Consider the following 22849-nt stretch of genomic DNA (forward strand, 5'->3'; position numbering starts at 1 on the left):
TATTGTTATTACGAGGCCGTTACAGCTACGCTCATCAGTCATAATATTTGTTTTGTCAAGCTACACCTGTCTTTCCATTATGAATAATTCTGTTTAATGAATCACGTTACCATGTATCTTCCTAACCATGACACTTCAAATAAACCAAAGCCATCTTGCCTGACAGGAAGAACAAGGCAGGATTGGTTACAGGAGGGGAAGTAAATCTACCCCGGGAACCCAGACCTGGCTTTGGCCTTCACCGTGTCCAAGTTGATATCTGATCCCTGCCAGATGTAGCAGATGTCTGCAAATTAGATCACTGCTTCTAGATCGGAGAGGCTCCATCGCATACTTCAGTCTGAATCCCAGGCTAGTTACAGGATGAAGCTTGTCATCTGATTAACAGCTCTCTGCCTGAATTCTGATCCCTGCCATCTCTCGGTTCAAACTCTCCATTTTTCTGTCTTATCTCTTTTTTTTTAACCACTTGATATCTTTCTTTCACAACCCTTCTCTCTCTCTTTCGCTATCTCTGTCTGTCTTTCTCTCTTTGTCTCTCCTTTCTCCAACCCTCTCTCTGTTTCCTTGTCTCTTTCTCTCAATATCTGTCCTTCTCTATTTTCCTCTCTATCTCTTTCGCTTTTCTGTCTCAGTCTCTCTTTATCTGTTTCTCTCTCTATCCCTTTCTCCATCCCTGTCTCTCTTTCTCTCTCTGACTCTCCCTTTTTCTTTTTCTCTAACCCTGTCTGTTTTTGTCTTTCATTCTCTCTCTAATTCTCCATCTCTGTCTCTCCCTCTTTCTCTAACCCTCTGTCTACTTTTGTGTGTGCGCCTCTCTCTCTCTCTCTCTCTCTCTAATATATATATATATATTTCCATTTCTGTCTCTCTTTCTCTTTCCACTCTCTTTCTCTATCACTCTCTGCTTTTGTCTCTCTCTCTCTATCGCTCTCTTCCTCTTCCTCTATCTCCTCTCTTTCTGTCTGTCTGTCTGTTTCTCTCTCTCCTTCCCACCCTCGCATTTAATTTGTTCCTTACCCTATCATTTTCCTTCTTGGAAAGGCATCTTTAAAATTCTTTTGGACTAGAAACTATTTGTTCTTTTCATGGAATATGAGGAACCACTGGCTGAGCCAACAGTTATGGTCCATCCCTAAATAGTCTGGAGAAGAATAACTTCTCATAGTGCTCTGCCCATGTGCTGCTTGTTGACCCACAATGCCCTCAGGGAGGGAATTCCTGGATTTTTGCCCCACGGACAGTCAAGAAACGGTGATACATTTCCAAGTCAGTATGGTGAGTGGCTTGGAGGGGAACTTGCAAGGGGCTGGTGTTCCCATATATCTGCTGCCCTTGTCCTTCTAGATCGAAGAGAGCAGGTCGTTTGGGGGAAGGGGGCTAATGTGGACTACCCTTAATCATCCCACCAAACCAAAACCTCTGCACCCTTCCCCCATGCAGTTGGGAAACCTTGAACAATTGAGAAGGACCCTGCACCAAGTAACACACACAGTAAGATACCATGAATTGCAGACGAGGTGACCAGTTGGTGTGAGGAAGGTATTTTAGCCGAGATATGTGGAGAAGGAAAATCAACACAAGGGCATAAGTTAGGCCAGGTGATTGTACAAGCATCATCAAAGAGACACAGGCACAAATAGGTGGGATGGGTTTGGGGCGGGGGGAGGTGGGAGTGGGGACTGGAGGAGGCGGTATCTAAAAGGAGGAGAGAGGGCCATAGGGAGGGAGTTCTCAGGTTTCAGACCGAGACATCCGAAGGCACCGCACAATTAGGAACACCAGGAACAGATGGTGGAGTAGGCCTTTCAGTCCTCATGCCTGCTCCATCGTTGAACTGGTTCATGGCTGGTCCTCTACCTCAACACCACTTCACCACCTTACTCCCCTGCCCCTCCACCTCGCCCCCAGTATCGCCATGTCCCTCAGTTTCTTCACTCCCTATAAACCAGGCAATCTGTGTCTTCAGTGTACTCAATGTCGGGCTCTGTTTAACACCTCACCCAGAAAGGGGCACAGTGAGCACTTAGTTCCAACCCATTCTACTGATGGCAATGCCAACATTGGTGGGCATGGTCAGATTAGTCAGGTCTTGCCCAAATCATATTGTACTAAGCACACCATAAAGGTGTGACTTGAGTGCATTAGAGGTCACATTGGAGACCTTTGGTCATGCAGCAGTGTAACTTTTTAATGAAGTGTGTGGTTTATTTTTGTAGGGTTTCAGACAAGTCAATGCAATTTGGAACACACTCCATTTCTTGTGTTACTGGCTGTCATTAGGTTAGTGTTCCTCCCGCTCCAACCAGATTCACGATCCTTGAAAGTGGAGTCGTAGGTGGACTGGGTGGTCAAGAAGGTGTTTCGTATGCTTGTCTTTATGGATCGAGCATTGAGTATAGAAGTTGGGGGGTAATGTTGCTGATGTACAGGACATTGGTAGGGCCAATAGTCAAGGTATTTTCCCCAGGGTAGGGGAGTACCTAGAGGGCATAGGTTTAAGGTGAGAGGGAGAAAAATCTTAAAGGAACCTAAGGAGCAAATATTTTCTGCAGAGGGTGGTGCATGTATGGAATGAGCTGCCAGAGGAAGTGGTGGAGGCTGGTACAATTACAACATTTAAAAGGCATCTGGATGGGTATATGAATAGGAAGGGTTTAGAGTGATATGGGCCAAGTGCTGGCAAATGGGACCAGATTAATTTAGGCCATATGGTCGGCATGGACAGGTTGGACTAAAGGATCTGTTTCTGTGTTGTACACCTATATGACCTACGTGTTTGATAATAAGTTAATGGATATCCAAAATCCAATGACTCAGTAATGGCAGGAGGCTCAGCTGATTGTGTGGAGAGGGTGGTTTGATCAGTGTCTCTGGGGGTATCTCTCTGAGTGTGATTGCCATCTTCGTGTCCAACATATACCCTGTGATGGAGCTCCTTTCAAATTGCACGAGGCAGGATGAGCTCATGTGTTTAATCTCACATGCAGCTGAATAATTTATCCTGAAAGTGCTCTGGTTTCCTCCCACAGTCCAAAGATGTGCAAGTTAGGTGAATTGGCCATGCTAAATTGCCCGTAGTGTCAGGTGAAGGGGTAAATGTAGGGGAATGGGCCTGGGTGGGTTGCTCTTCGGCGGGTCAGTGTGGACTTGTTGGGCTGAAGGGCCTGTTTCCACACTGTAGGAGATCTAATCTAATCAAAAAGAATCTCTTTGTTAATTCAAGGGAGAATCGAACACCAAAGTTCAGGATCCATGTGGTGGGGGGAGTGCGAACATTTGGCGGGAAAGGGACAGAGTTAGTGGCATTCAGTCTGAACTGATGAGCTGAAATGGGAACTGGGAGACTTCTCCTTGTCTGGTTTTCCCTTCCTTCATTGAATCCAGTGAGGGATGTTGTGAGGGAGAAGCTTTGATGTTGGTGGGCTGGCATTGAACCCTGGTGGCAAGGTGAGAGACCTCTCCATTTTCCTACCTCGTGTTTCTCCTGCATTCCCTTCTGCATCCAATTCTAGTAAAGCTTTTGGGGAGACGTCAGTCTCGCTGCTGTTTGTTTTAAAAAAAAATTGAATTTGCAAGATGTGTTGGTTTGTCCATTCCTGATGAAGGGCTTTTGCCCGAAACATCAATTCTCTTGCTCCTCAGATGCTGCCTGACCTGCTGTGCATATCCAGCACCACTCTCTCGACTCTGATCTCCAGCATCTGCAGGCCTCACCTTCCCTGAGTGCAGTTAGTCCCAGGCCAGCTCGGCAACTGGGAACTGCCAGTGAAAGAAAGTTTGGAATCCCCACTCAGGATGCGGGCTTTCCAACCAGCCTAGCTGTGTGTGCTTGGATTGAAACTGCACCACCTCCCATATTTCATCAGGCTGCCAGCCATCTGCAAATCAGCCGACCCCTGACACACTCCTTGCGCTGTGCAGTTTTAGTTTTTACAACGTGCAGGTGTCAGGTTTTAATTGTGCTTGGGAGAACATTATGGCTGGAGGGTTTCAAAATGTAAGGCCATCCAAATTGGACTGTAAAAGTACCTTAAGACCGTAAGTACGGAGCAGGGCACTTTATAAAAAGTGCAAGACTCGAAACAATAAGGGCGGGTGCAGGCGCAGCTCTACTCTGCCTGTATAAGGCGCTGGTCAGACTGCATTTGGAATAGTGCGAGCAGCTTTGGGCCTCATATCTAAGAAAGGACGTGCCGGCATTGGAGGGGGCCTAGAGGAGGTTTAAAAGAATGATCCCGGGGATGAAGGGCTTGTCATATAATTAATAATTGAGGACTTTGGATCTGTACTTGATGTAATTTAAAAGGATGAAGTTGGGGTGGGGGGTGATGGGAATCTGATTGAAACTTACAGAATATTGAGAGGCCTGGAGAGATGGGCATGGTGAAGGTGCTTCCACAGTAGGAGAGACTCGGACCCATGGGCACAGCCTCAAAGTGAAGTGCTTTCAGAACTGAGATGTGGAGGAATTTCTTCAGCCAGACTGTCTGTGTGGAGTTTGCACATTCTCCCCATGTCTGCGTGGGTTTCCTCCCATAGTCCAAAGATGTGCAGGCTAGGTGAATTGGACATGCTAAATTGCCTATAGTGTTAGGTGGATTAGTCAGGGGTAAATATAGGGGGATGGGTTTCTCTTTGGCGGGTCGATGTGGACTTGTTGGGCTGAAGGGCCTGTTTCCATGATGTAGGTAATCTATCTAATCTATCTATCTGAGGTTGAGGAATCTGTGGCAACTCATTGCTGCAGAGGGCTATGGAGGCCAAGTCATTGAGTGTCTTTAAGACAAAGATGGATAGATCCATGATGAGTAAGGGGATCAAAGGTTACAGAGGGAAAACAGGAGAGTGGAGTTGAGAAACATATCACCCATGATTGAATGGCAGCGCAGACTCAATGGGCCAAATGGCTTAATTCTGCTCCAGTATCTAATGGGATGTGTGTACACTTAATTTTATTCTACATTAATTCGCAAGATGTGAGCGTCACTGACCAGGCAGCATTTATTGCTGTGACGATGCTGCCCCTTGAACAAGGTTATTTCATCCTTGTATATTTTTTCAAGAGAGGTTGTAAAGGCAGAGGTGCCAACATGTCTGGGCATGGGCTCACTTTAACAATGGCGGGGGAATGGGCAGCTCTCGCAGTTCAGTTTTTTTTTCTAGTTTTAGTTTTAGCAGGCAATGAGAAGCTATTGGGAGTGGAGAAAGGTTCCAAGCTTCAACAGATGGTTCCTGACTGGCTTTCTCTCTGAAATCTCTATCTGGATGCTGTTCTCTCCTACCTGTGAGAACCTGTGTTTGAATTTACCTTTCAGCACGGGGTGTGTTTATGGGATGTTACGGGAATTGGAACAACTCCTTAATCAGGTTGCTGTCTTGGGTCAGTTGAGTTTCCAAATAGTTAAGTTATTCTAAATACTTTTTTTGTTCATGTTTCAGCTGTAGAGTTTAAATAAATTCTGTTTTGCCGAAAGCCAAGTGGTTTGACCAGCTGCATCACACCTGGAATATCCACTTCACATCCATCTTTAAAATAAGAAAAAGTTAGGGTCTGGGCTACCTTCTTAAAATATTTTGAGGGGGTCTGGCCTGGTCCATAACATTACCATTCCCTAATCAATTGAGTGTGGGTCTGGAGTCATGTATAGTCCAGACAAGGATGGCAATATCCTTCCCTAAAGGGCATAAGTGAACCAGATGGGTTTTTTCCAACAATCGACAATGGCTTCACGGTCACCATTAGACTCTTAATTCCAGATATTTGTATTGAATTCAAATTCCTCTATCTGATGTGTGCGGGATTTGAATCCAGGTCCCCGGACGTTATCTGGGCCAACAGTCCAGCGATAATACCACTAGGCCATCACCTCCGTCCCTGTGGTCCACTGTACAAGGCTGAGTTCATGGTTGGTACAGGTCGGAACTGTCACTTTACACAGACAGAGGGAGTCAGGCATGCTGTGAGAGGCTGGTGCCTCTGGGCAATCCATCAGTCTGCTCCCTGAGTTCGATCCTCAACTCTCTCTTTTTTTCTATTTCCAGCTGGTACCGGAGACTGGGCCCAAGGAAGGAGGAACCAGGTTGACGATTACTGGAGTGAACCTGGGCTTGACGTTCTCAGAGATCCGTTACGGGGTACATGTTGGACGGGTGAAGTGTATTCCCATTCCCGAGGAGTACATCAGCGCAGAGCAGTAAGTGTGGAAACCTGATCCCTCCGAGTCACGGTAAACGTTAAGGGGGGAATAGGCCATTTGGTTTCTTCAGCTTGCACCTCCATTTTAAAGATCAAAAAGGACAAAAGAGAGAAGGACAGCACAGGAACAGGCCTGTTGGCCCTCCAACCTAAACTAAAAAGCAAACCTTCTGGCCTTATTCGATCCATATCCCTCTATTCCCTCCCTATTCATGTAACCAGATGCCTCTTCAATGTCCCTGCTTTCCCCCACCTCATCTGGCAATGTGTTCCAGGCTCCTACCACACTCTGTGTGAAAAACACCCCTCGCACATCTCCCTTAAGCTTTTCCCCTCTCACGTCGAACCTGTGTCCCCCTTGTAATAGAAACTTCAACCCTGGAGAAAAAACCTCAGACTATCCACCCTATCTATGCCTCTCATAATTTTGTAGACCTCTGTTAGGCCTCCTCTCAGCCGCCATCTTTCCAGTGAAAACAATCCTAGTTTGTTTAACCTTTCCTCATAGCTAATACCCTCTAGACCAGGCAACATCCTGTGAACCTTCTCTGCACTCTCTCCAAAGCTTCCGTGGCTAAATTGTTTATGGCCTCATCTCCACATTCACAACTGCCCCTATTAATGTTTGACTCCCTTCTTCATCAAGAATCCTATCAACTTCTTCCTTCTAAGCATCCAGTGACCCCATTTGCTGCCCATCCCTGGTTGCTCATGACAACCACATTGGCCATCCAATCCCGTGGTGTCTCGCTGATTTGTAAGTATTGAAGCCAGAGCCTGAGTGGCTGAAATGGGAACATTTCACTTTCCCAACCCTACATTCCTCAGCTTGTGGAGCTCATAATTCCCAAACCTAATATTTGCTGGGAGTGGAATTGGGATAAACAGAAAATGCATACAACATTGGGAAGCTGCAAAACAGTCACTGGGAAACGTGTTTAAAACCAGGAGTTTTTAAAAATTCATTCACAGCATGTGGGCATCACTGGCTAGACCAGCATTTATTACAATCCCTAATTGCCCAGAGGGCAGTGGAGAGTTAGCCATATCACTCTAGGTCTGGAGTCACATATAGGCTGGACCAGGTAAGGATGGCAGATTCCTTCCTTCAAAACTATTAGTGGACAAGGTGAAGTTTTCCAACAATAAGCAACTCTAATGGTTATCATTAGAATTGTAATCGCACACTTTTATTGAATTCAAATTCCATCATGTGATTTGATGGAGGCAATGGCCTAGTGGAATTATTGTTTGACATTAATCCAGAGACTTAAGCAATGTTCCTGAATCTGGGTTCGAATCCCATCATAGCAGAAGGTGGAATTTGAATTCAAATTAAACATCTGGAGTTAAGAGTCTGATGGTGACTGGGAATCTATTGTCAATTGTTGGAAAAACCCATCCGGTTCACTATCGTCCTTTAGGGAAGGAAATTGCCATCCTTACCTGATCTGGCCCACATGTGACTCCAGACCCACAGCAATTATGGATTGGCCATGTTAAATTGTGCATAGTGCCCAGGGATGTGCAGGCTAGGTGGATCAGCCATGGGTAAATGCAGAGCTACAGGGATCAGGGAGGGAGGTAGGTTGGATGGCATGGTGTTCGGAGAATGATGTGGACTCGATGGGTAGAATGGCCTGCTACCACACTGGAGGGAATCATAGAATGTGATTCAATGTGGTTGACTCTTCATTACCCTCTGGGCAATTAGGGATGGGCAATAAATGCTGGTCTAGGCAGCAACGTCCTCATCCTGTGAATGAATAAAAAACGATGAACTCAGAACGTTACCTGGGTCTCTGGACTAACAGCCTAATGACAGTACCACAAGGCTATCACCTTCCCATCGAGTGAAGGGGTTAGAGGGGCTGTGCAGATTGAGTTTTGGGCAGGATTTGATATTTGGATGTGGTGCTGTGTTGGAAGTTAATAACAGAGGCTGACGAACTGTGCTCCACAGGATTGTGTGCGATATGGAGCCAGCCGTGCCTCAGACAGCGAAGAAAGGATTTGTAGAGGTTTGCGTTGTGGACTGCAATGACGAGTATCGGGCAATCTCATCAGAACCTTTCACTTTTGTGGTAAGAGCTCCCAGAGAGGGACTGGGACCACATCTTTGTATACCCTTTCCATTGGCGATGTCCCTGAGGGTCGTACCTTCTCATTCCTGCTCTCACCACCTCTCTGTTTCTCACATGAATGTGCTGTTTTGCTTGTCCTCTCCACTCATGTTCTGTCTCTCACTGTCACTCTGGGATGGGGTTTGCAGAGTGCTGTGGGACTTACTTTATCGTGGCTCAAAGAGCTGAGATGTATAGCTGAAGCTGTGCAAGTCTCGGGTCAGACCGCATTTGGAAGATTGTGAGCAGTTTTGGGCCTCGTATCGAAGGAGGGATGCACTGGACTTGGAGGGGGAGGTTTACAAGAAGCAGGGGTGAAAGGCATGTCATATGAGGAGTGGTTGAGGACCCTGGGTCTGTAGTCGATGGAGTTTAGAAAATTGAAGAGGAATCTGATTGACGCTTCCTGAGAGTCCTGGGTAGTGGATACGGAGAAAATGTTTGCCAGGACCCTGTGGCACAGCCTCAGGGTGAAGGGATGATCCTTTAGAACTGGGATGAGGAGGAATTTCTTCAGAGAGAGGTTACTGAATCTGTGGGAACTCATTGCTGCAAAGGGCTGTGGAGGCCAAGTCACTGAGTGTCTTTAAGACAGAGATAGATAGGTTCTTGATTAATGAGGGGATCAAGGGTTACAGGGAAACAGCAGGAGAATGGGGATGACAAACAAGTCAGAAATGGTTGAATGGTGGAGCATACTCGATGGGTCAAATAGCCTAATTCTGCTCCTCCATCATATAGTCTTATGGGCAGCCAACTCAGCATCCCAGAGCAGGGAGCAGTGCTAATTGCTTTAAGGTGGAATGTCTCTACCTGGAGTGCATGGGCGGAAGGGGGAGGGGGGGGGGGGTGCGGTGAAGGCCAGTCACAGAGAGCTACCGAGTGATTGGATGACCAACAGCTCAGCAGTGCCTGTGGGTAGCAGTGGCCATGTCCGGGACTGCAGGCTGTCGCATCACACAGCGTGAGAACAGGGTCAGTGGTCTTGGATAAGGGAGGGGAGGTACGGACTGGCTTACAGAATCTGAGGCTGTGGCTCGGTGGCAATGAATTTATTGGAGTTGGGGGGGGGGGAGCGTATTGGTGCAGAAGAGTGTTGACCTCTGATGGGCCAAGAGGAGATGAAAGGGGACCAAACCCCAGCCCTCCCTTGGAGGACACCCAATCTACCCTCCCCACTGGCACCCCAGCTTAAGCGGTTGAACCTTCCTGCAGGGCATGACCCTTCCCCCACCGGGGGTACAATATCGGTGCTGATGGGATTACCTCAATAATTATCCCTTGAGGGTCTTCTTAGTTCAAAGGGTGAGTGAATGACCCCTGGGTGCAGGCAGCTCTCTCTCACTCTGCCTTTCTCACTCTGTCTCTCTGCCCATGATCTATCTCTGTCTCACTCATACACACTCTCTCCTCTTTCCCTCCCTGTCTTGCCTCTCTCTCTGCCCCCTCTCTCCGACCACCCCTCCCCCTCTGTGTCACACACACTTTCTTTCCTTTTTCCCTTCTCTTTCTCTTCTTATCCCTTCCCCTCTCTGATGCTTTCTCTTCCAAGTTTCCCCCCTTCTCTCCCTCACGCTCACTTTTTCTCCCCTCTGTCTCTCACACAGATGCTCTCTCCTTTCTCTCTCCCCTGTCTCCCCTCTCTCCCTTCTCTCTGTCTCTATCTCTTGTCCTCTCTCACATGCACAAAAGTACTCTCCCTCTCTCCCTTCTCTCTCTTTCTCGCACACTCTGTTTCTCCCCTCTGTCTCTCACACATATGCTCTCTCGCCCTTCTCTCTCTCTCTCCCCCTCTCTCTTCCTCCCTCTCTCTGTCTGTTTCTCTCTCTCTCCCTCTGCCTCTCCTCTCTCCCACACCTCTCTCTCAGATTCTGCCTGTTTTTCTTGCCCACCTTCTCTCTGACTCTCTCTCGCTGTCTGTCACTCTCCGGACGCTGCACCGTTGTGATAGTAAGATAAATGCTTTCCTTTTCCTTCCCTTCCCAAGACTCCGAGATTTAACAGAGTGATCCCGTCCCAGGGACCTGTGTCTGGAGGCAGTCAGGTGACGATAGTGGGGGTACACCTGGATGCAGGAAGTTCAGTGAAAGCTTACATCGGAGACAACGCCATCTGTCAATTCAAAAGGTAAAATCAGATTATGCAAATAAACTTATTTCCTGATGAAGGGCTTTTGCCCGAAACGTTGATTTCGCTGCTCGTTGGATGCTGCCTGAACTACTGTGCTCTTCCAGCACCACTAATCCAGTATTTGGTTTTCAGCATCTGCAGTCATTGTTTTTACCTTATTTTCAGTGCAGCCTTGGTCATAGAGTCCTACAGCACAGTGACAGGCCTTTGACCCATACTGGTCATGCTGACTATAATGCCCATCTACACTAACCCCATTTCCCTGCACTTGGCCCACATCCTTCTAATCCTTTCCTATCCATGTATTTGTCCAAATGCCTTTTAAATGTTGTTAATGTACCTGCCTCAACCACTTCCCTAGCAGCTCATTTTGAATGCGTCCCACCCTCTGTGGAAAGATGATGCCACTCAGATTCCCTTTTATTCTTTCCCCTCTAACCTTAAACTGATGCCCTCTAGTCCTTGATTTCCCCAAGCCTGGGAAAGGGACTGAGTGCATTCACCCTATCCATGCCTCTGATGATCTTATACACCCCTATAACATCCTCCCTCAGTCTCCCACGCTCAAAAGAAAAAGGTTCTAGCTTGTCCAACCTCTCCCTATAACTCAGACCCTTGAGTCAAGGCAGCATCCTTGTAAATGTCTTCTGTACTCTTTCCAGTTTAACAACATTCTTCCTCTAGCAAGGTGACCAAAACTGAACACAATACAGAGGAACCTCGATTATCCGGCATTTGATTATCCGAATATCAGATTATCCGATAAAATCGCAAGGTCCCGATGCTAGGCTAAACTGTGTTATCTGGAATTCGATTAACTGAACGAAAAGCTCCCCACCTGTGTCCTTTGGATAATCAATGTTCCTCTGTCCTCCCAATTGTGGCCTCATCATCCTATACAACTGCAACATAATTTCCTAACTTTCTCTACTCAATGCCCTGACTGATGAAGGTCACTTACAAAGAGGTCGGTTCTGTCTAACTTGGCACCTTTTGCCATCCCACGTAATTATCAAGCTTCCCATTGAATGTTCTGCTGAAGATTGTGTAATTTTTACCGTTTATTGTTGGGGTGTGACTATCGAGAGCAAGAATAGCGCTGAGGATCTACCAAGGACTCTGTCAGCTCCCTTGCCCATTATTGCCTCTCCCTAATTGCCCTCAAGCAGGTTATGGTGAAGTCGTTCCATGTCAGAGGACAGTTAATAGTCATTCACTTTGCTGTTAGTCTGGAGTTACTTGTAGACCAGACTGGATAAGGAAGGCAGATTCCCTCATGAGAGGGTACTGCTGAATCAGATGAGTTTTTCTAACAATCCAGTATTTACATTATTATGAATGAGGTTAATGTGCTAAATTTTGAGCAGTGATTATAAGAATGAGCTCTGTTTTGTCTGGAATTTAGAAGGTTAAGGGGTGACCTGACTGAAGTCTTCAAAATATTAACAGAAAAAGACAGAGTTGATAAAGATGAAGTATTTCTACTGATTGGAGATGCTGGAACTAGGGACATAGTCTGAGAATTCGGGCCAGACTGTTCAAGAGAGATGTTAGGAAGCACTCCAACACAAAAAAGATGATAAAATAATTTCCCAGAGGCTGGTATCCCTGTCACCAAGTCTCCCTTTATTTGTGTGCAAACAACCATAGAGTCATACAGCATGGCCCCTTGGCCCAACCAGTCCATGCCAATCATCATCCCAAACTAAATTAATCCCACCTGGCCTTTCTGTTTAGTACTGCCCCATTCAGAGTCAGCCACCACGGTGTTATCTGTCAGCCAGGGCTCCCTGATTGGACCAGGTTACCAGCCCCAGTCAGGGAACTCCACATTCTATGAGGCCCACCTGGCTGATCTCATTCCCACCTCTATGGATGGTCGGTGTTTGGAACTCTCTTCCACAAACAGCAGTGGTTGCTGGATCAGTTGCAAATCTGAATCTAAAATGGATAATTGTTTGTGAAACAAAGGTATTAGGGGATGTGGGCCAAGGACAGGTATATGGAGTTAAGCCACAGCTATGGTCTCACTGAATGTCAGAACAGGCTTGAGGGGCTGAACGGCCTACTCCTGTTCCTAGGAGACCAGCAGTTTATTCTAGGTTTAACATGAATCAGAATCTAAATTCCTCCATCTGCCTGGTGGGACTGGACACAGTGTCCCTAAAGCATTAGACTGAGCATCTGGAATGCTGTACCTTTATTCTTTGCGATTGTTTGTGAGGCGTGACAAGCAAGATGCGCATTTGTTGCTGGTCCCTAATTGCCCTTGAATCGAATGGCTTGTGAGACCATCTCAGAGGGCAATTATAAGTCCACCACATCACTGGGACCTGGAGTCAAATGTAGGTGAGAGCAAGTCAGGAGAGCAGATTTCCCAAAGGATGGTAGATTTTTACAAGTGTTTATTTGGTCACCGTTAGACTAGCTTTCAATTCCAGATTTTATTGAATTCATATTTCACCATCTGCCATGGTGGGATTCCCACTCGCATTCTCAGAACGAGTTAGGAGCTCTGGATTATCCACCCAGTTATATTACATCTCCCACCAGTCTCCCTTTGGGTTATTGTGTTTCTGTGCCCCGCCCTTATACTCAGTCTGCTCCTGTCACGTTGCACCCGTAGTTGACACTGTTCCTTCCCTCTCCCCTGACTTCAGGAGAACCTCCGGGGAGATTGTCTGTGTCACAGCTGCATCGGCAAAGGGAACAGGCCCAGCCTCCATCAGAGTCCACATCAACAGAGCCGAGCTGTTAAACCCCAACGTACAATATAACTACACGGAGGATCCCACCATCTCCAAGATTGAGCCCGAATGGACCATTTCCAGGTCAGTGTTTCTTAACGCTCAGATGATTGTTATGACCGGATCGCTTCACTCTCTCCGTCTCTGCACATATTTGCCACAATATCATTCCAAATTCATGGAAACACAGAAACATTAAAAAAAAGCAGGAGTGGGCCATTTGGCCCATCAACCCTGTTGCACCATTCAACACGTCATGGCTGATTATCCAATTCAGTCCCCCTGGTTCCTGCTTCCCTCCCATATCCTTTTGATCCCTTTAGCTCTAAGTGCTGTATCCAACTCCTCCTTGGAACAGCACAATGTTTTGGACTCAACTGTTTCCTGTGGTAGAGAATTCACTCTCTGGGTGAAGACATCTCCCCTCTGTGGTTTACCCTGTATCCTCAGATGGTCACTCCTGGTCTTAGAGACTCCTCCACCTTCGGGAACATGCATTCATCAAACCTGAGGGAGTGGCATTTAACAGAGGAAATTGGAAGAAGCAGTTTCAACCAGTAACAAAATGGGTAGCCAGAGGATGATTGCTATAGAATCCCTACAGTGCAGAAAGAGGCTGTTCGGCCCATTGAGTCTGCACTAACCGTCCAAAGAACATACCACCCAAACCCAACCTTCTACTCTATCTCTACAACCCTGCATTCCCCGTGGCTAACCCATCTAGCCCACACATCCCTAGACACGGTGGGGCAATTTAGCACGGCCAAACCACCCTAACCTGCACACTGTGGGCAATTTCCCATGGATAATCCACCTAACCTGCACAACTTTGGACTGTAGAAGGAAACCGGAGCACCCGGAGGAAACGCACACAGACACGGGGAGAATGTGCAAACTTCACACAAACAGTCGCCCAAGGCTGGAATTATACCCAGTCCCTCGCGCTGTGAGGCAGCAGTACGAATGTGATAGTACTGATAATCCAGGAAGTTGTTACTGTTGAGTCTCACAGCAGAGGAGGCTGTGCAATGAAGCAGTCTCAGTATCAGCCCTTCCAAAAAACAAACCAGTTCATCTCCCTCCCAATAATCTGTTTTTCCTAATATTCCTGCAACTTGGTTTTTTTACCACCCCCGTTAGGATGTGCTCTGAACTGCTTTGTTAACATGGAATGGACAAATGTTCAATAGATGCTGCATACGTCTGTGTGAAATTTACAGGGCAAGGGTATAAGACCTATTAGGAAATGCCCTTTCAAAGGGCCAGCACACAGTTGATGGGTAGAAAGGCCTCCTTGGATGCACTGGCATCATTCCCTGGCATTGAATCACTCATCATCGCCAAGTCCACTCAATGGAGCTCTTAAGGATTTTTTGTGTCTCGTTTGAAATATATTTTTATCAATCTTTAATGTGAAGTAGGCAAGACCAACATTTTTGTGTTCAAATTACCCTTTGAAGGTGGGGCTGTTGTGGCACAGTGATAGTGTCCCTGGCTCTGAGCCAGGATACCCAGGTTAAAGTCCCACCTACTCACAAATTGTGTGAGAACGCCATTGAGCAGGTTGGTATTGAAACTGTGTGGAATGTGGTGGTGAGCTGCCTTCTTGTAATGCCGCTGCTGACAGCCACAGTCCCCAGGACTTTGACCCAGCGACACTGACTGGACGGCGATTTAGCTTCAAGTCTGGATGGTGCATGCCTTCTGAGGGGAACTTTCAGGTGACATTGTTCCCGTGCCATGGCTGCTGTGGTCTTTGAAGGTGGGCGAGGTCATGGGTTTGGAAGGTGCTACCAAAGGAGTGCGTCTTGTGGACGGTGTGCTCTGCTGTGATCTGCACATCACTGGTAAAGTGAGCGAATATTGAAGGTGATGGATGTGGTGCCAGTCAAAATGGCTGCTTTATAGAGTCGTAGAATTTTACAGTGCAGAAGGAGGCCATTCAACCCATCATGCCTGTACTGGCTCCTGAAAGAGTTACCTAACTCGCCCCACTCCACAGCCCTGTCTCCATAGCCTTCTAACTTCATTCCTTTCAAATATTTCCAGCTCTCTATCGAAACTTCATGTGGAATCCCACTCTCCCAGGCAGCACATTCCAAATCCTAACAACTCTCTGAGTAAAGAATTTTCTTAGCTCTCTTGGTGACAATCTTGAAATTGTGACCCCCAGTTACTGACATACCAATTAGTGGAAACAAAATATCCTCGTTACCCTGTCTAAAAGGTTTATAGTTTTGAGCACCACAATAACGTCACCTCTTGATCTTCTCTACTCAAAGGAAAATACCTTCAATTTCTCTAATCGTTCCTTGTATTTAAAATTCCTCATTCCTGGTATCATTCTGGTAAATCTCCTTGGAATCATAGAATCCCCCAGTGTGGAAACAGGCCCTTCGGCCCAACAAGTTCACACCGACTCTCCGAAGAGTAGCCACCCAGACCCATTCCTCTACATTTATCCCTGACTGATGCACCTAACCTACACATCCCTGAACACTGTGGACAATTTAGCATGGCCAGTTCACCTAACCTGCACATCTTTTGGGCTGTGGGAGGAAACCGGAGCACCCAGTGGAAACCCTACGCAGGCACAGGGAGAATTTGCAAACTCCACACAGATAGTCATCAGAAGCTGGAAACAAACCCAGGTCCCTCGTGCCATGAAGCAGCAGTATTAACCACTGAGCCACTGTGCCACCCCAGAGCTTTAATATCCTTCCGTAAATAAAGTGCCCAGAACCAACCACGATACTCTAAGTGTGGTCTGACCAATGATTTGTAGAGGTGTAACATCACTTCCCTGCTTGTAGCATCACTTCCCTGCTTTTATATTCTGTGTCTCTATTTACTAATCCAAGGATCCTACAAGCCTTCTTAACAACTGTTTCAACTTGCCGAGTCACCTTCAGACAATCATGTTTGTGAACCCTGAGGTCCCTCTAAGTTTTACTATTGGGCCTGTATCACCTTTCCATGTTTCCTCACATTTCTCTGTATTGAAATTTATCTGCCAGGTGTCTGTCCATTTGGCCAACTTGTCAGTGTCCCTCTGAATACGCTCAGCATCATCCTCACAATTCGCTATTCTCCCTCATTTAGTATCATCTGCGAATTTAGAGATTTTACCCTCAACACGCATCTCCAAATTGTTTCTATAAGTCAGAAAAAGCAAGGGTCCCAACACCACTTTCATCGTCAGTCTGAGAAATGCCCATCTATACCTAGCCTCTGCTTCCGATCCTTGACCCAGCTTCTAATCCGTGCTGCCAAGGATCCCTCAATCCCAAGCGTTCCTAATTTGCTAACCAACCTGCCATTTGGCAATATATCAAATGCTTTCTGAAAGTCCAGATATGCAATTCACAGCACTACTGTCATCCACTATCTGTGTCAACTCACCAAAGAACTCAATTTAATCTGTCAGAGATGACCTGCCCTTGACAAAGCCATGTTGACTGTCAAGGATGAACTTATTTTTCTTTAAGTTTATATTTACCTTATCCCATATTATGGCCTCTGTCAGTTTTCCCACAACTGACATCTAGCTGAGTTTCCTGTGTTACCCTTTGCCCCTTTCTGAAACAACGGTGCCACATTTGTAATCCTCCAGTCACCTTAGGACTGGTCCTGTGTTCAGAGAGACCTGGAAAATGTTTCGACAGAAACCCTAGACGGTTTTGAGCTCCTTGGAGCTGCACTCATTCAGGCAAGTGGATAGCCACAGATGGTCTCGCCTCTGACCTTCTCTCATAGCAGCAGTATGTGTCTGGCTGATCCAGGTCAATGGTAAGCCCCTAGGAAGTTGACAGAGATGAATTCATTCATGATTAAGCCATTGACCGGGTGGTCATCAGTGTGCTGACTCAGGATCAGGGATGTTGGAGATTAGTTCAAACTGAGGAGGGCTCTCTTAACCAGATACTCCATTCTAATTGAGTGGGTGAACCTCAAAAGTGAAAGATGGGAAAGGAACAGTCTGATCTGTTTTGGATCTGACATCTTAACCCATGGACCTTTCGGTAGGAAGGGGTCAGGAAAGTGGTTACTCAGAGAGCGGTGGGTGTGTGGAATGCACTGCCAGCAGTGGAAGTAGAGTCAGATATATGAGGCATATTTAAGTGACTCTTGGATAGGCATGTGTATGGTAGTAAAGTGAAGGGTATGTAGGTTAGTTTGATCATAGAGTGGGACAAAAGGTCAACACAACATTGAGGGCTGAAAGGCCTGTACTGTACTTTATTCCACGATTGATATATCTGTCTCTTTCGAAGAATTGGGGGAGCAAGTCGCAGAGAGAGCAAGGCAGTGAGACAAGTTATGGCAACCCTTGCACTGCCTTTGTCTGATGCCATCTAACTTCAGCAGCTGGGGTTAAGGAAGGTAGGAACAGTGGGGAGGCGATCTCATCTCCTCAGGCCTTTGCTGTCAATGTCGAGTTCGATCACGGCTGAAGTACACTTAAACCCCATCTCCACGCTTTACTTCTGTCTCCCTTTAGCCCCTCCTGAACAACAATGTCTCGCTTACTGTTTTGACCTTTTCGATTGATATCCATCTCATCAGAATTTCAGAGCGAGGGTTCCACATCTCTGTTCATCTGTGTGGTTTAATCACATGCTCGTGACTGGCAGAACTTGCATCAGAGCATCATCACACATTCCTCTGTGGATAATTTTCTTCTTCGTAAATTCATCAGTCAGTTGGAAGATTCTGATCCAAGTAAGCGTAATCCCAAAATGAGAACTGGTTCACTCAGCTGTGAAATGCCCTAAATAACCTCTCAGCATCTGTCCTGTCAAATCCCTGAAGAGTCCTCCATAACTCCTCAATAACTCCTCCCATTCTTCGAAAATCCGATGAGTACAACTCCAAGATCAATGACTGGGGGGATACCAAAAGAACTGTGGATGTTGGGAATCTGAAACAAAACCAGAGATTGCTGGAAAACCTCGGGCAGCATCTGTGGAGACAAATCAGAGTTAATGTTTCAGGTCTGGTGACCCTTCCTTCTGCAGAACCAGAGACCTGAAGAAGGATCACTGCACCCAAATGTTAACTCTGCCTTTTCTCACCACAGATCCTGCCAGACCTGCTGAGTTTCTCCAGCATTTTCTGTTTTTGTGTCAAATGACCAGGGGCATAGATTTAGAATGAGGGGCGGGAGGTTTAGAGGGGATGTGGGGGAAAAATAATTCACCCAGAGGGTGGTGGGAATCTGGAACTCACTCCCTGGAAGGGTGGGAGAGGGAAAAACCTTCAAAACATTGTAGAAGGGTGGGGCAGTCCAGAACTAGAGGGCACAGGTATAGGGTGTGGGGGGAAAGATATCAAAAGGACCTAAGGGGCAAAGTTTTCACGCAGCGGGGTGGTGCGTGTATGGAATGAGCTGCAAGAAGAAGTGGTGGAGGCTGGTACAATGACAACATTTAAAAGGCATCTGGGTGGGTACATGAATAGGTAAGGTTCAGAGGGATATGGGCCAAGTGCTGGCAAATGGGTCTCGATTAGGTTAGGATATCTGATCAACATTGACGTGTTGGACTGAAGGGTCTGCTTCCGTGCTGTGTATCTCTATGACTCTACAAGCATTTAGGTGTGCACTTGTGATGCCAAACCATATAAGGCTATGGGTCAGGTGTTGGAAAATGGGATTGGAATAGTGAGGTGGGTGTTTTTGACCAGCACAGATGTGATGGGCCAAAGGGCCTTTTTCCATGATGTAGACCTCGATGGCTTTGACCCACTCAATCTCTCCTCATAAGACAGCCCCTCCACACCCAGGACTGACCTTCTCTGGACTGCCTCCAGTGCCAGATAAGGGACCAAGTGTTTTAGGTGTGGTCTGACTAATGCCTCATGTAGTTGTAGCAAGACCTCCCTATGTTTATACTCCATTCCCTTTGGAATAAAGACCGGCATTCCATTTGCCTTCCGATTGATTGAATCGGGTGGGTGCACATGGTTGAGGAAGCTGAAGTGGTCTCCTCCTGCTCCCGTGACTAAGCATCAGTGTGCACAGGGACATTGCAGTCTGTCTGTTGTCTGCAGACAGTGGGTTTCTTCATAACCAAGCGGGCAATTATCCGGGATGGCATTCTCACGCAATGTTAAGCTGCCAGACCACCCCGGGCAGAGTCCTGAGTTTCGGCGCTGTCACGTTGTGTTAACTTGAGAGGAGGAAGCTGTCAGTGGAATTGGGGAATTATTCATGGTTTAATGATACACTCTGAGAATCCCTGCACAAAAGAGCAGAGTGAATGTCGGTTTTTGTTAACTGCCTTTTGCAGACTCGTATCGTGCATTATTAATTTGTTTTGCTTATATCCAGCTGAGTAGGATAGATTGCGCCTTTTTAAAGATTAAGTGCCCCATTTTCTGAAAAGTCTGCAATTTTGAAGTTCTTTTTTACATTCTTGAGCTGTGAGTATCACTGGCTGGGCCAGCATTTATTGCCTGTCCTTAATTGCCCCTTGAGAAGGTGGTGGTGGGCTGCCTTCCTGAACCGCTGCAGTCCAAAGTCATCCGAGGACATCCACAGTACTGCTGGAGACAGTAAGGACTGCAGATATCCGAAGTCAGAGTGGATAGATGTCAAGCAGGAAGAGCACAACAGGTCAGACAGCATCTGAGGGGCAGGAAAGTCAACGTTTCGGGCTAAAAGGACGAAGGGTTTTGTCCCAAAGGGTTGACTTTCCTGTTCCTCGGTTACAGCACTGCTGGGATCGATTTACAGGATTTTGACTCAGCGACAATGAAGGGAACTGTGATATATTTCCAAGTCAGGATGGTGAGTGACTTGGAGGGGAACCTGAAGGTGTTCACATGTATCTGCTGCCCTTGTCCTTCCAGATAGGAGAAGATCTCTGTTTAGAAAGTGCACTCTGAGGAGCTCTGGTGAATTCCTACAGTGCATCGTGTCGATGCTACCCTTGTGTGTCAGTGGTGAAGGGAATAAATGTTGAAAGTAGTGTCTGGGGTGCAAACCATTGAGCTGCTTTGTCCTAGATGGTGTTGAGCTTCTTGAGTGTTGTTGCAGCTGCACCCATCCAGGCCAGTGGGGAGTAATCATCACATTCCTGACAGGCTTTGGGAAGTCAGGAGGTGGGTTATTTGATGCAGGATTCCTAGCCTCTGGCCTGCTCTTGTATTGATATGGCTAGTCAAGTTCCATTTCGGATGTATTATCACATACAACTGAACAGTTTTTACTCCTCACTGAATCCTGCGGTCTTTTTCACTGATTATCCCCCATCAATTAAATCACCCGTGTTTCCGTAATTAATCAAACTGCATGCAATGCCCAGCACAGGGCAGAATTCCTTCCCTTCACAGGGGCGGCACAGTGGCTCAGTGATTAGCACTGCTGCCTCACAGCACCTGGATTTGATTTCCGCCTGTCTGTATGGAGTTTGCACATTCTCCCCGTGTCTGCGTGGGTTTCCTCCGGGTGCTCCGGTTTCCTCCCACAATCTGAAGATGTGCAGGTCAGGTGAATTGGCCATGCTAAATTGCCGGTAAAGCGAGGTGCATTAGTTAGGGGGAATGGGTCTGGGTGGGTCATTCTTCGGAGGGTCGGTATAGACTAGTTGGCCCGAAGGGCCTGTTTCCATACTGTAGGAAATCTAATCATCTCATCATCAAAATACTTCAGGTGACAAATTTGGGTTTGTCTACCATTGGAGTTCTCTCACCTCTGACAGTGTAACACATCCTGCAGCATAGAGCTGGACATGGACTGGAACTTGACCCCATGAGCTGACAGTGCTCCAGTGGGTGTGACAATAATGGCCTGTAGTGTGAGATACTGGAGGGTCACCAGGACTGGAGGAATTGTCATACCATCAGTCTGGAAATGGGGCATAATCATGTAGGAATGATGGGGAGATGGAGCCCTCCAGGAGTGGGAATGCTGAATAAATTTCTCACCCGCGTGCTAATTTTTCCCCTGTTGTTCTCTCACTCTCTGTGCTCTTCTCTCTGCCTCTGGGCTCCTGTGTCGTTACAAAGTGGGGGGACGCCACTCATCGTGACTGGAACCAACCTTGCCACCATACAAGAGCCAAAGATTCGGGCCAAATATGGCAGTGTGCAGTCCACAAACGTGAGTACATCAATGTTCAATCTTTAACCACATGCAGTTCCTGAGCCTTGATATGCAAGTGGAGGTTTGAGCAGTAGAGTCCCAAGTAGACAGGGGAGTGAAGATGGCGTTTGGTAAGTTTGCCTTTATTGGTCAATGCACTGAGAATAAGAGTCAGGAGGTCTGGTTTTGGCTGTACAGGACATTGGAAGCTGCATCCAATTCTGGTCTTCCTGCTATAGGAAAGATGCTGTGAAACTTGAGAGAATTCAGACATGATTTACAAGGATGTCGCCAGGGTTGGAGGGTTTGAGCTATAGGGAGAGGCTGAACAGGCTGGGGCTGTTTTCCCTGGAGCGTCGGAGGCTGAGGGGTGACCTTACAAGAGGTTTATAAAATCATGAGGGACATGGATAGGGGAAATAGCCAAGGTCTTTTCGTGGGGTGGGAGAGTGCAAAACTAGAGGATGTAAGTTTAAGGTGAGAGAGGAAAGCTTTAAAAGGGACCGAAGGGCAACTTTTTCACACAGTGGGTGGTGCGTGTATGGAATGAGCTGCCAGAGGAAGTGGTGGAGGCTGGTACAGTGACAACATTTAAAAGGCATCTGGATGGATATATGAATAGGAAGGGTTTGGAGGAATATGGGCGAAATGCAGGCAACTGGGACGAGATTAGGTTAGGAAATATGGTCGGCATGGATGAGTTGGACCGAACAGTGTGGTGCTGGAAAAGCACAGCAGGTCAGGCAGCATCCGAGGAGCAGGAGAATTGATGTTTCGAGCACAAGTCCTTCATTAGGAATTAGGCTTGTGGGCCAAGGGGGCTAAGATATAAATGGGAGGCGTGGTGGTGGGACTCAGTCCCCTTGGCCCACAAGCTTATGCTTGACGGGCTTATGCTCGAAGCGTCGATTCTCCTCCTCCTCGGATGCTGCCTGACCGGCTGTGCTTTTCCAGCACCACACTCTCGACACTGATCTCCAGCATCTGCAGACCTCACTTTTTCCAGTTGGAACAAAGGGTTTGTTTACATGCTGTACATGTCTATGACTCTCCAACTTTGTCTGTGTGGAGCATTGTGGGGCAATTTATTTCCCATTGGCCGATGTTATTTTTACTTCAGTTCTGAAAATCAGAAAATGGTGGCAACAGCCAACTGGTCAGGGCACATCTATTTAAAGAGAAACAGGCTTACACCGCAATGAGGCTTGTTGGGCCTTTGAGCCTGTTCTCAGAAGGGTCACTAGACCCCGAAACATTAACTCAGATTTCTCTTCAAAGGTGCTGCCAGCAACTTCTGATCTTGTTTTGAGCCTGTTCCGCCACTCAATAAGATCATAGAATCCCTACAGTGTGGAAGCAGGGACCTTCTGCCCATCAAATCCACACTGTCTCCTGAAGAGCATCCCAACCAGACCCACCCAACCTTATCCCCGTAACAATGCATTTCCATGGCTAGCCCACACATCCCTGGACACTATGGCTAAGTTAGCATGGCCAGTCCACTTAATCTGCGCATCTTCAGATGGTGAGATCATGGCTGATCTGGACCACATAGGCAGCAACG

General features: G+C 47.0%; 1 protein-coding gene across 2 annotated transcripts in view; it reads left to right on the forward strand.

Moving 5' to 3' along the window:
- Window positions 1-22849, forward strand: part of LOC140483586 (plexin-A1-like) — a 555554-nt gene that overhangs the window by 426508 nt on the left and 106197 nt on the right. For both annotated transcript variants that reach the window (XM_072581813.1, XM_072581815.1), the window contains exons 13-17: window positions 6046-6197; window positions 8163-8283; window positions 10310-10449; window positions 13113-13283; window positions 21210-21303. In XM_072581813.1, the coding sequence (XP_072437914.1) occupies window positions 6046-6197; window positions 8163-8283; window positions 10310-10449; window positions 13113-13283; window positions 21210-21303 (678 nt within the window). The remainder of the gene's footprint in view (window positions 1-6045; window positions 6198-8162; window positions 8284-10309; window positions 10450-13112; window positions 13284-21209; window positions 21304-22849) is intronic.

This window comes from Chiloscyllium punctatum, chromosome 12, assembly GCF_047496795.1.
Source record: "Chiloscyllium punctatum isolate Juve2018m chromosome 12, sChiPun1.3, whole genome shotgun sequence".
In the NCBI taxonomy this organism is placed as follows: Eukaryota; Metazoa; Chordata; class Chondrichthyes; order Orectolobiformes; family Hemiscylliidae; genus Chiloscyllium; species Chiloscyllium punctatum.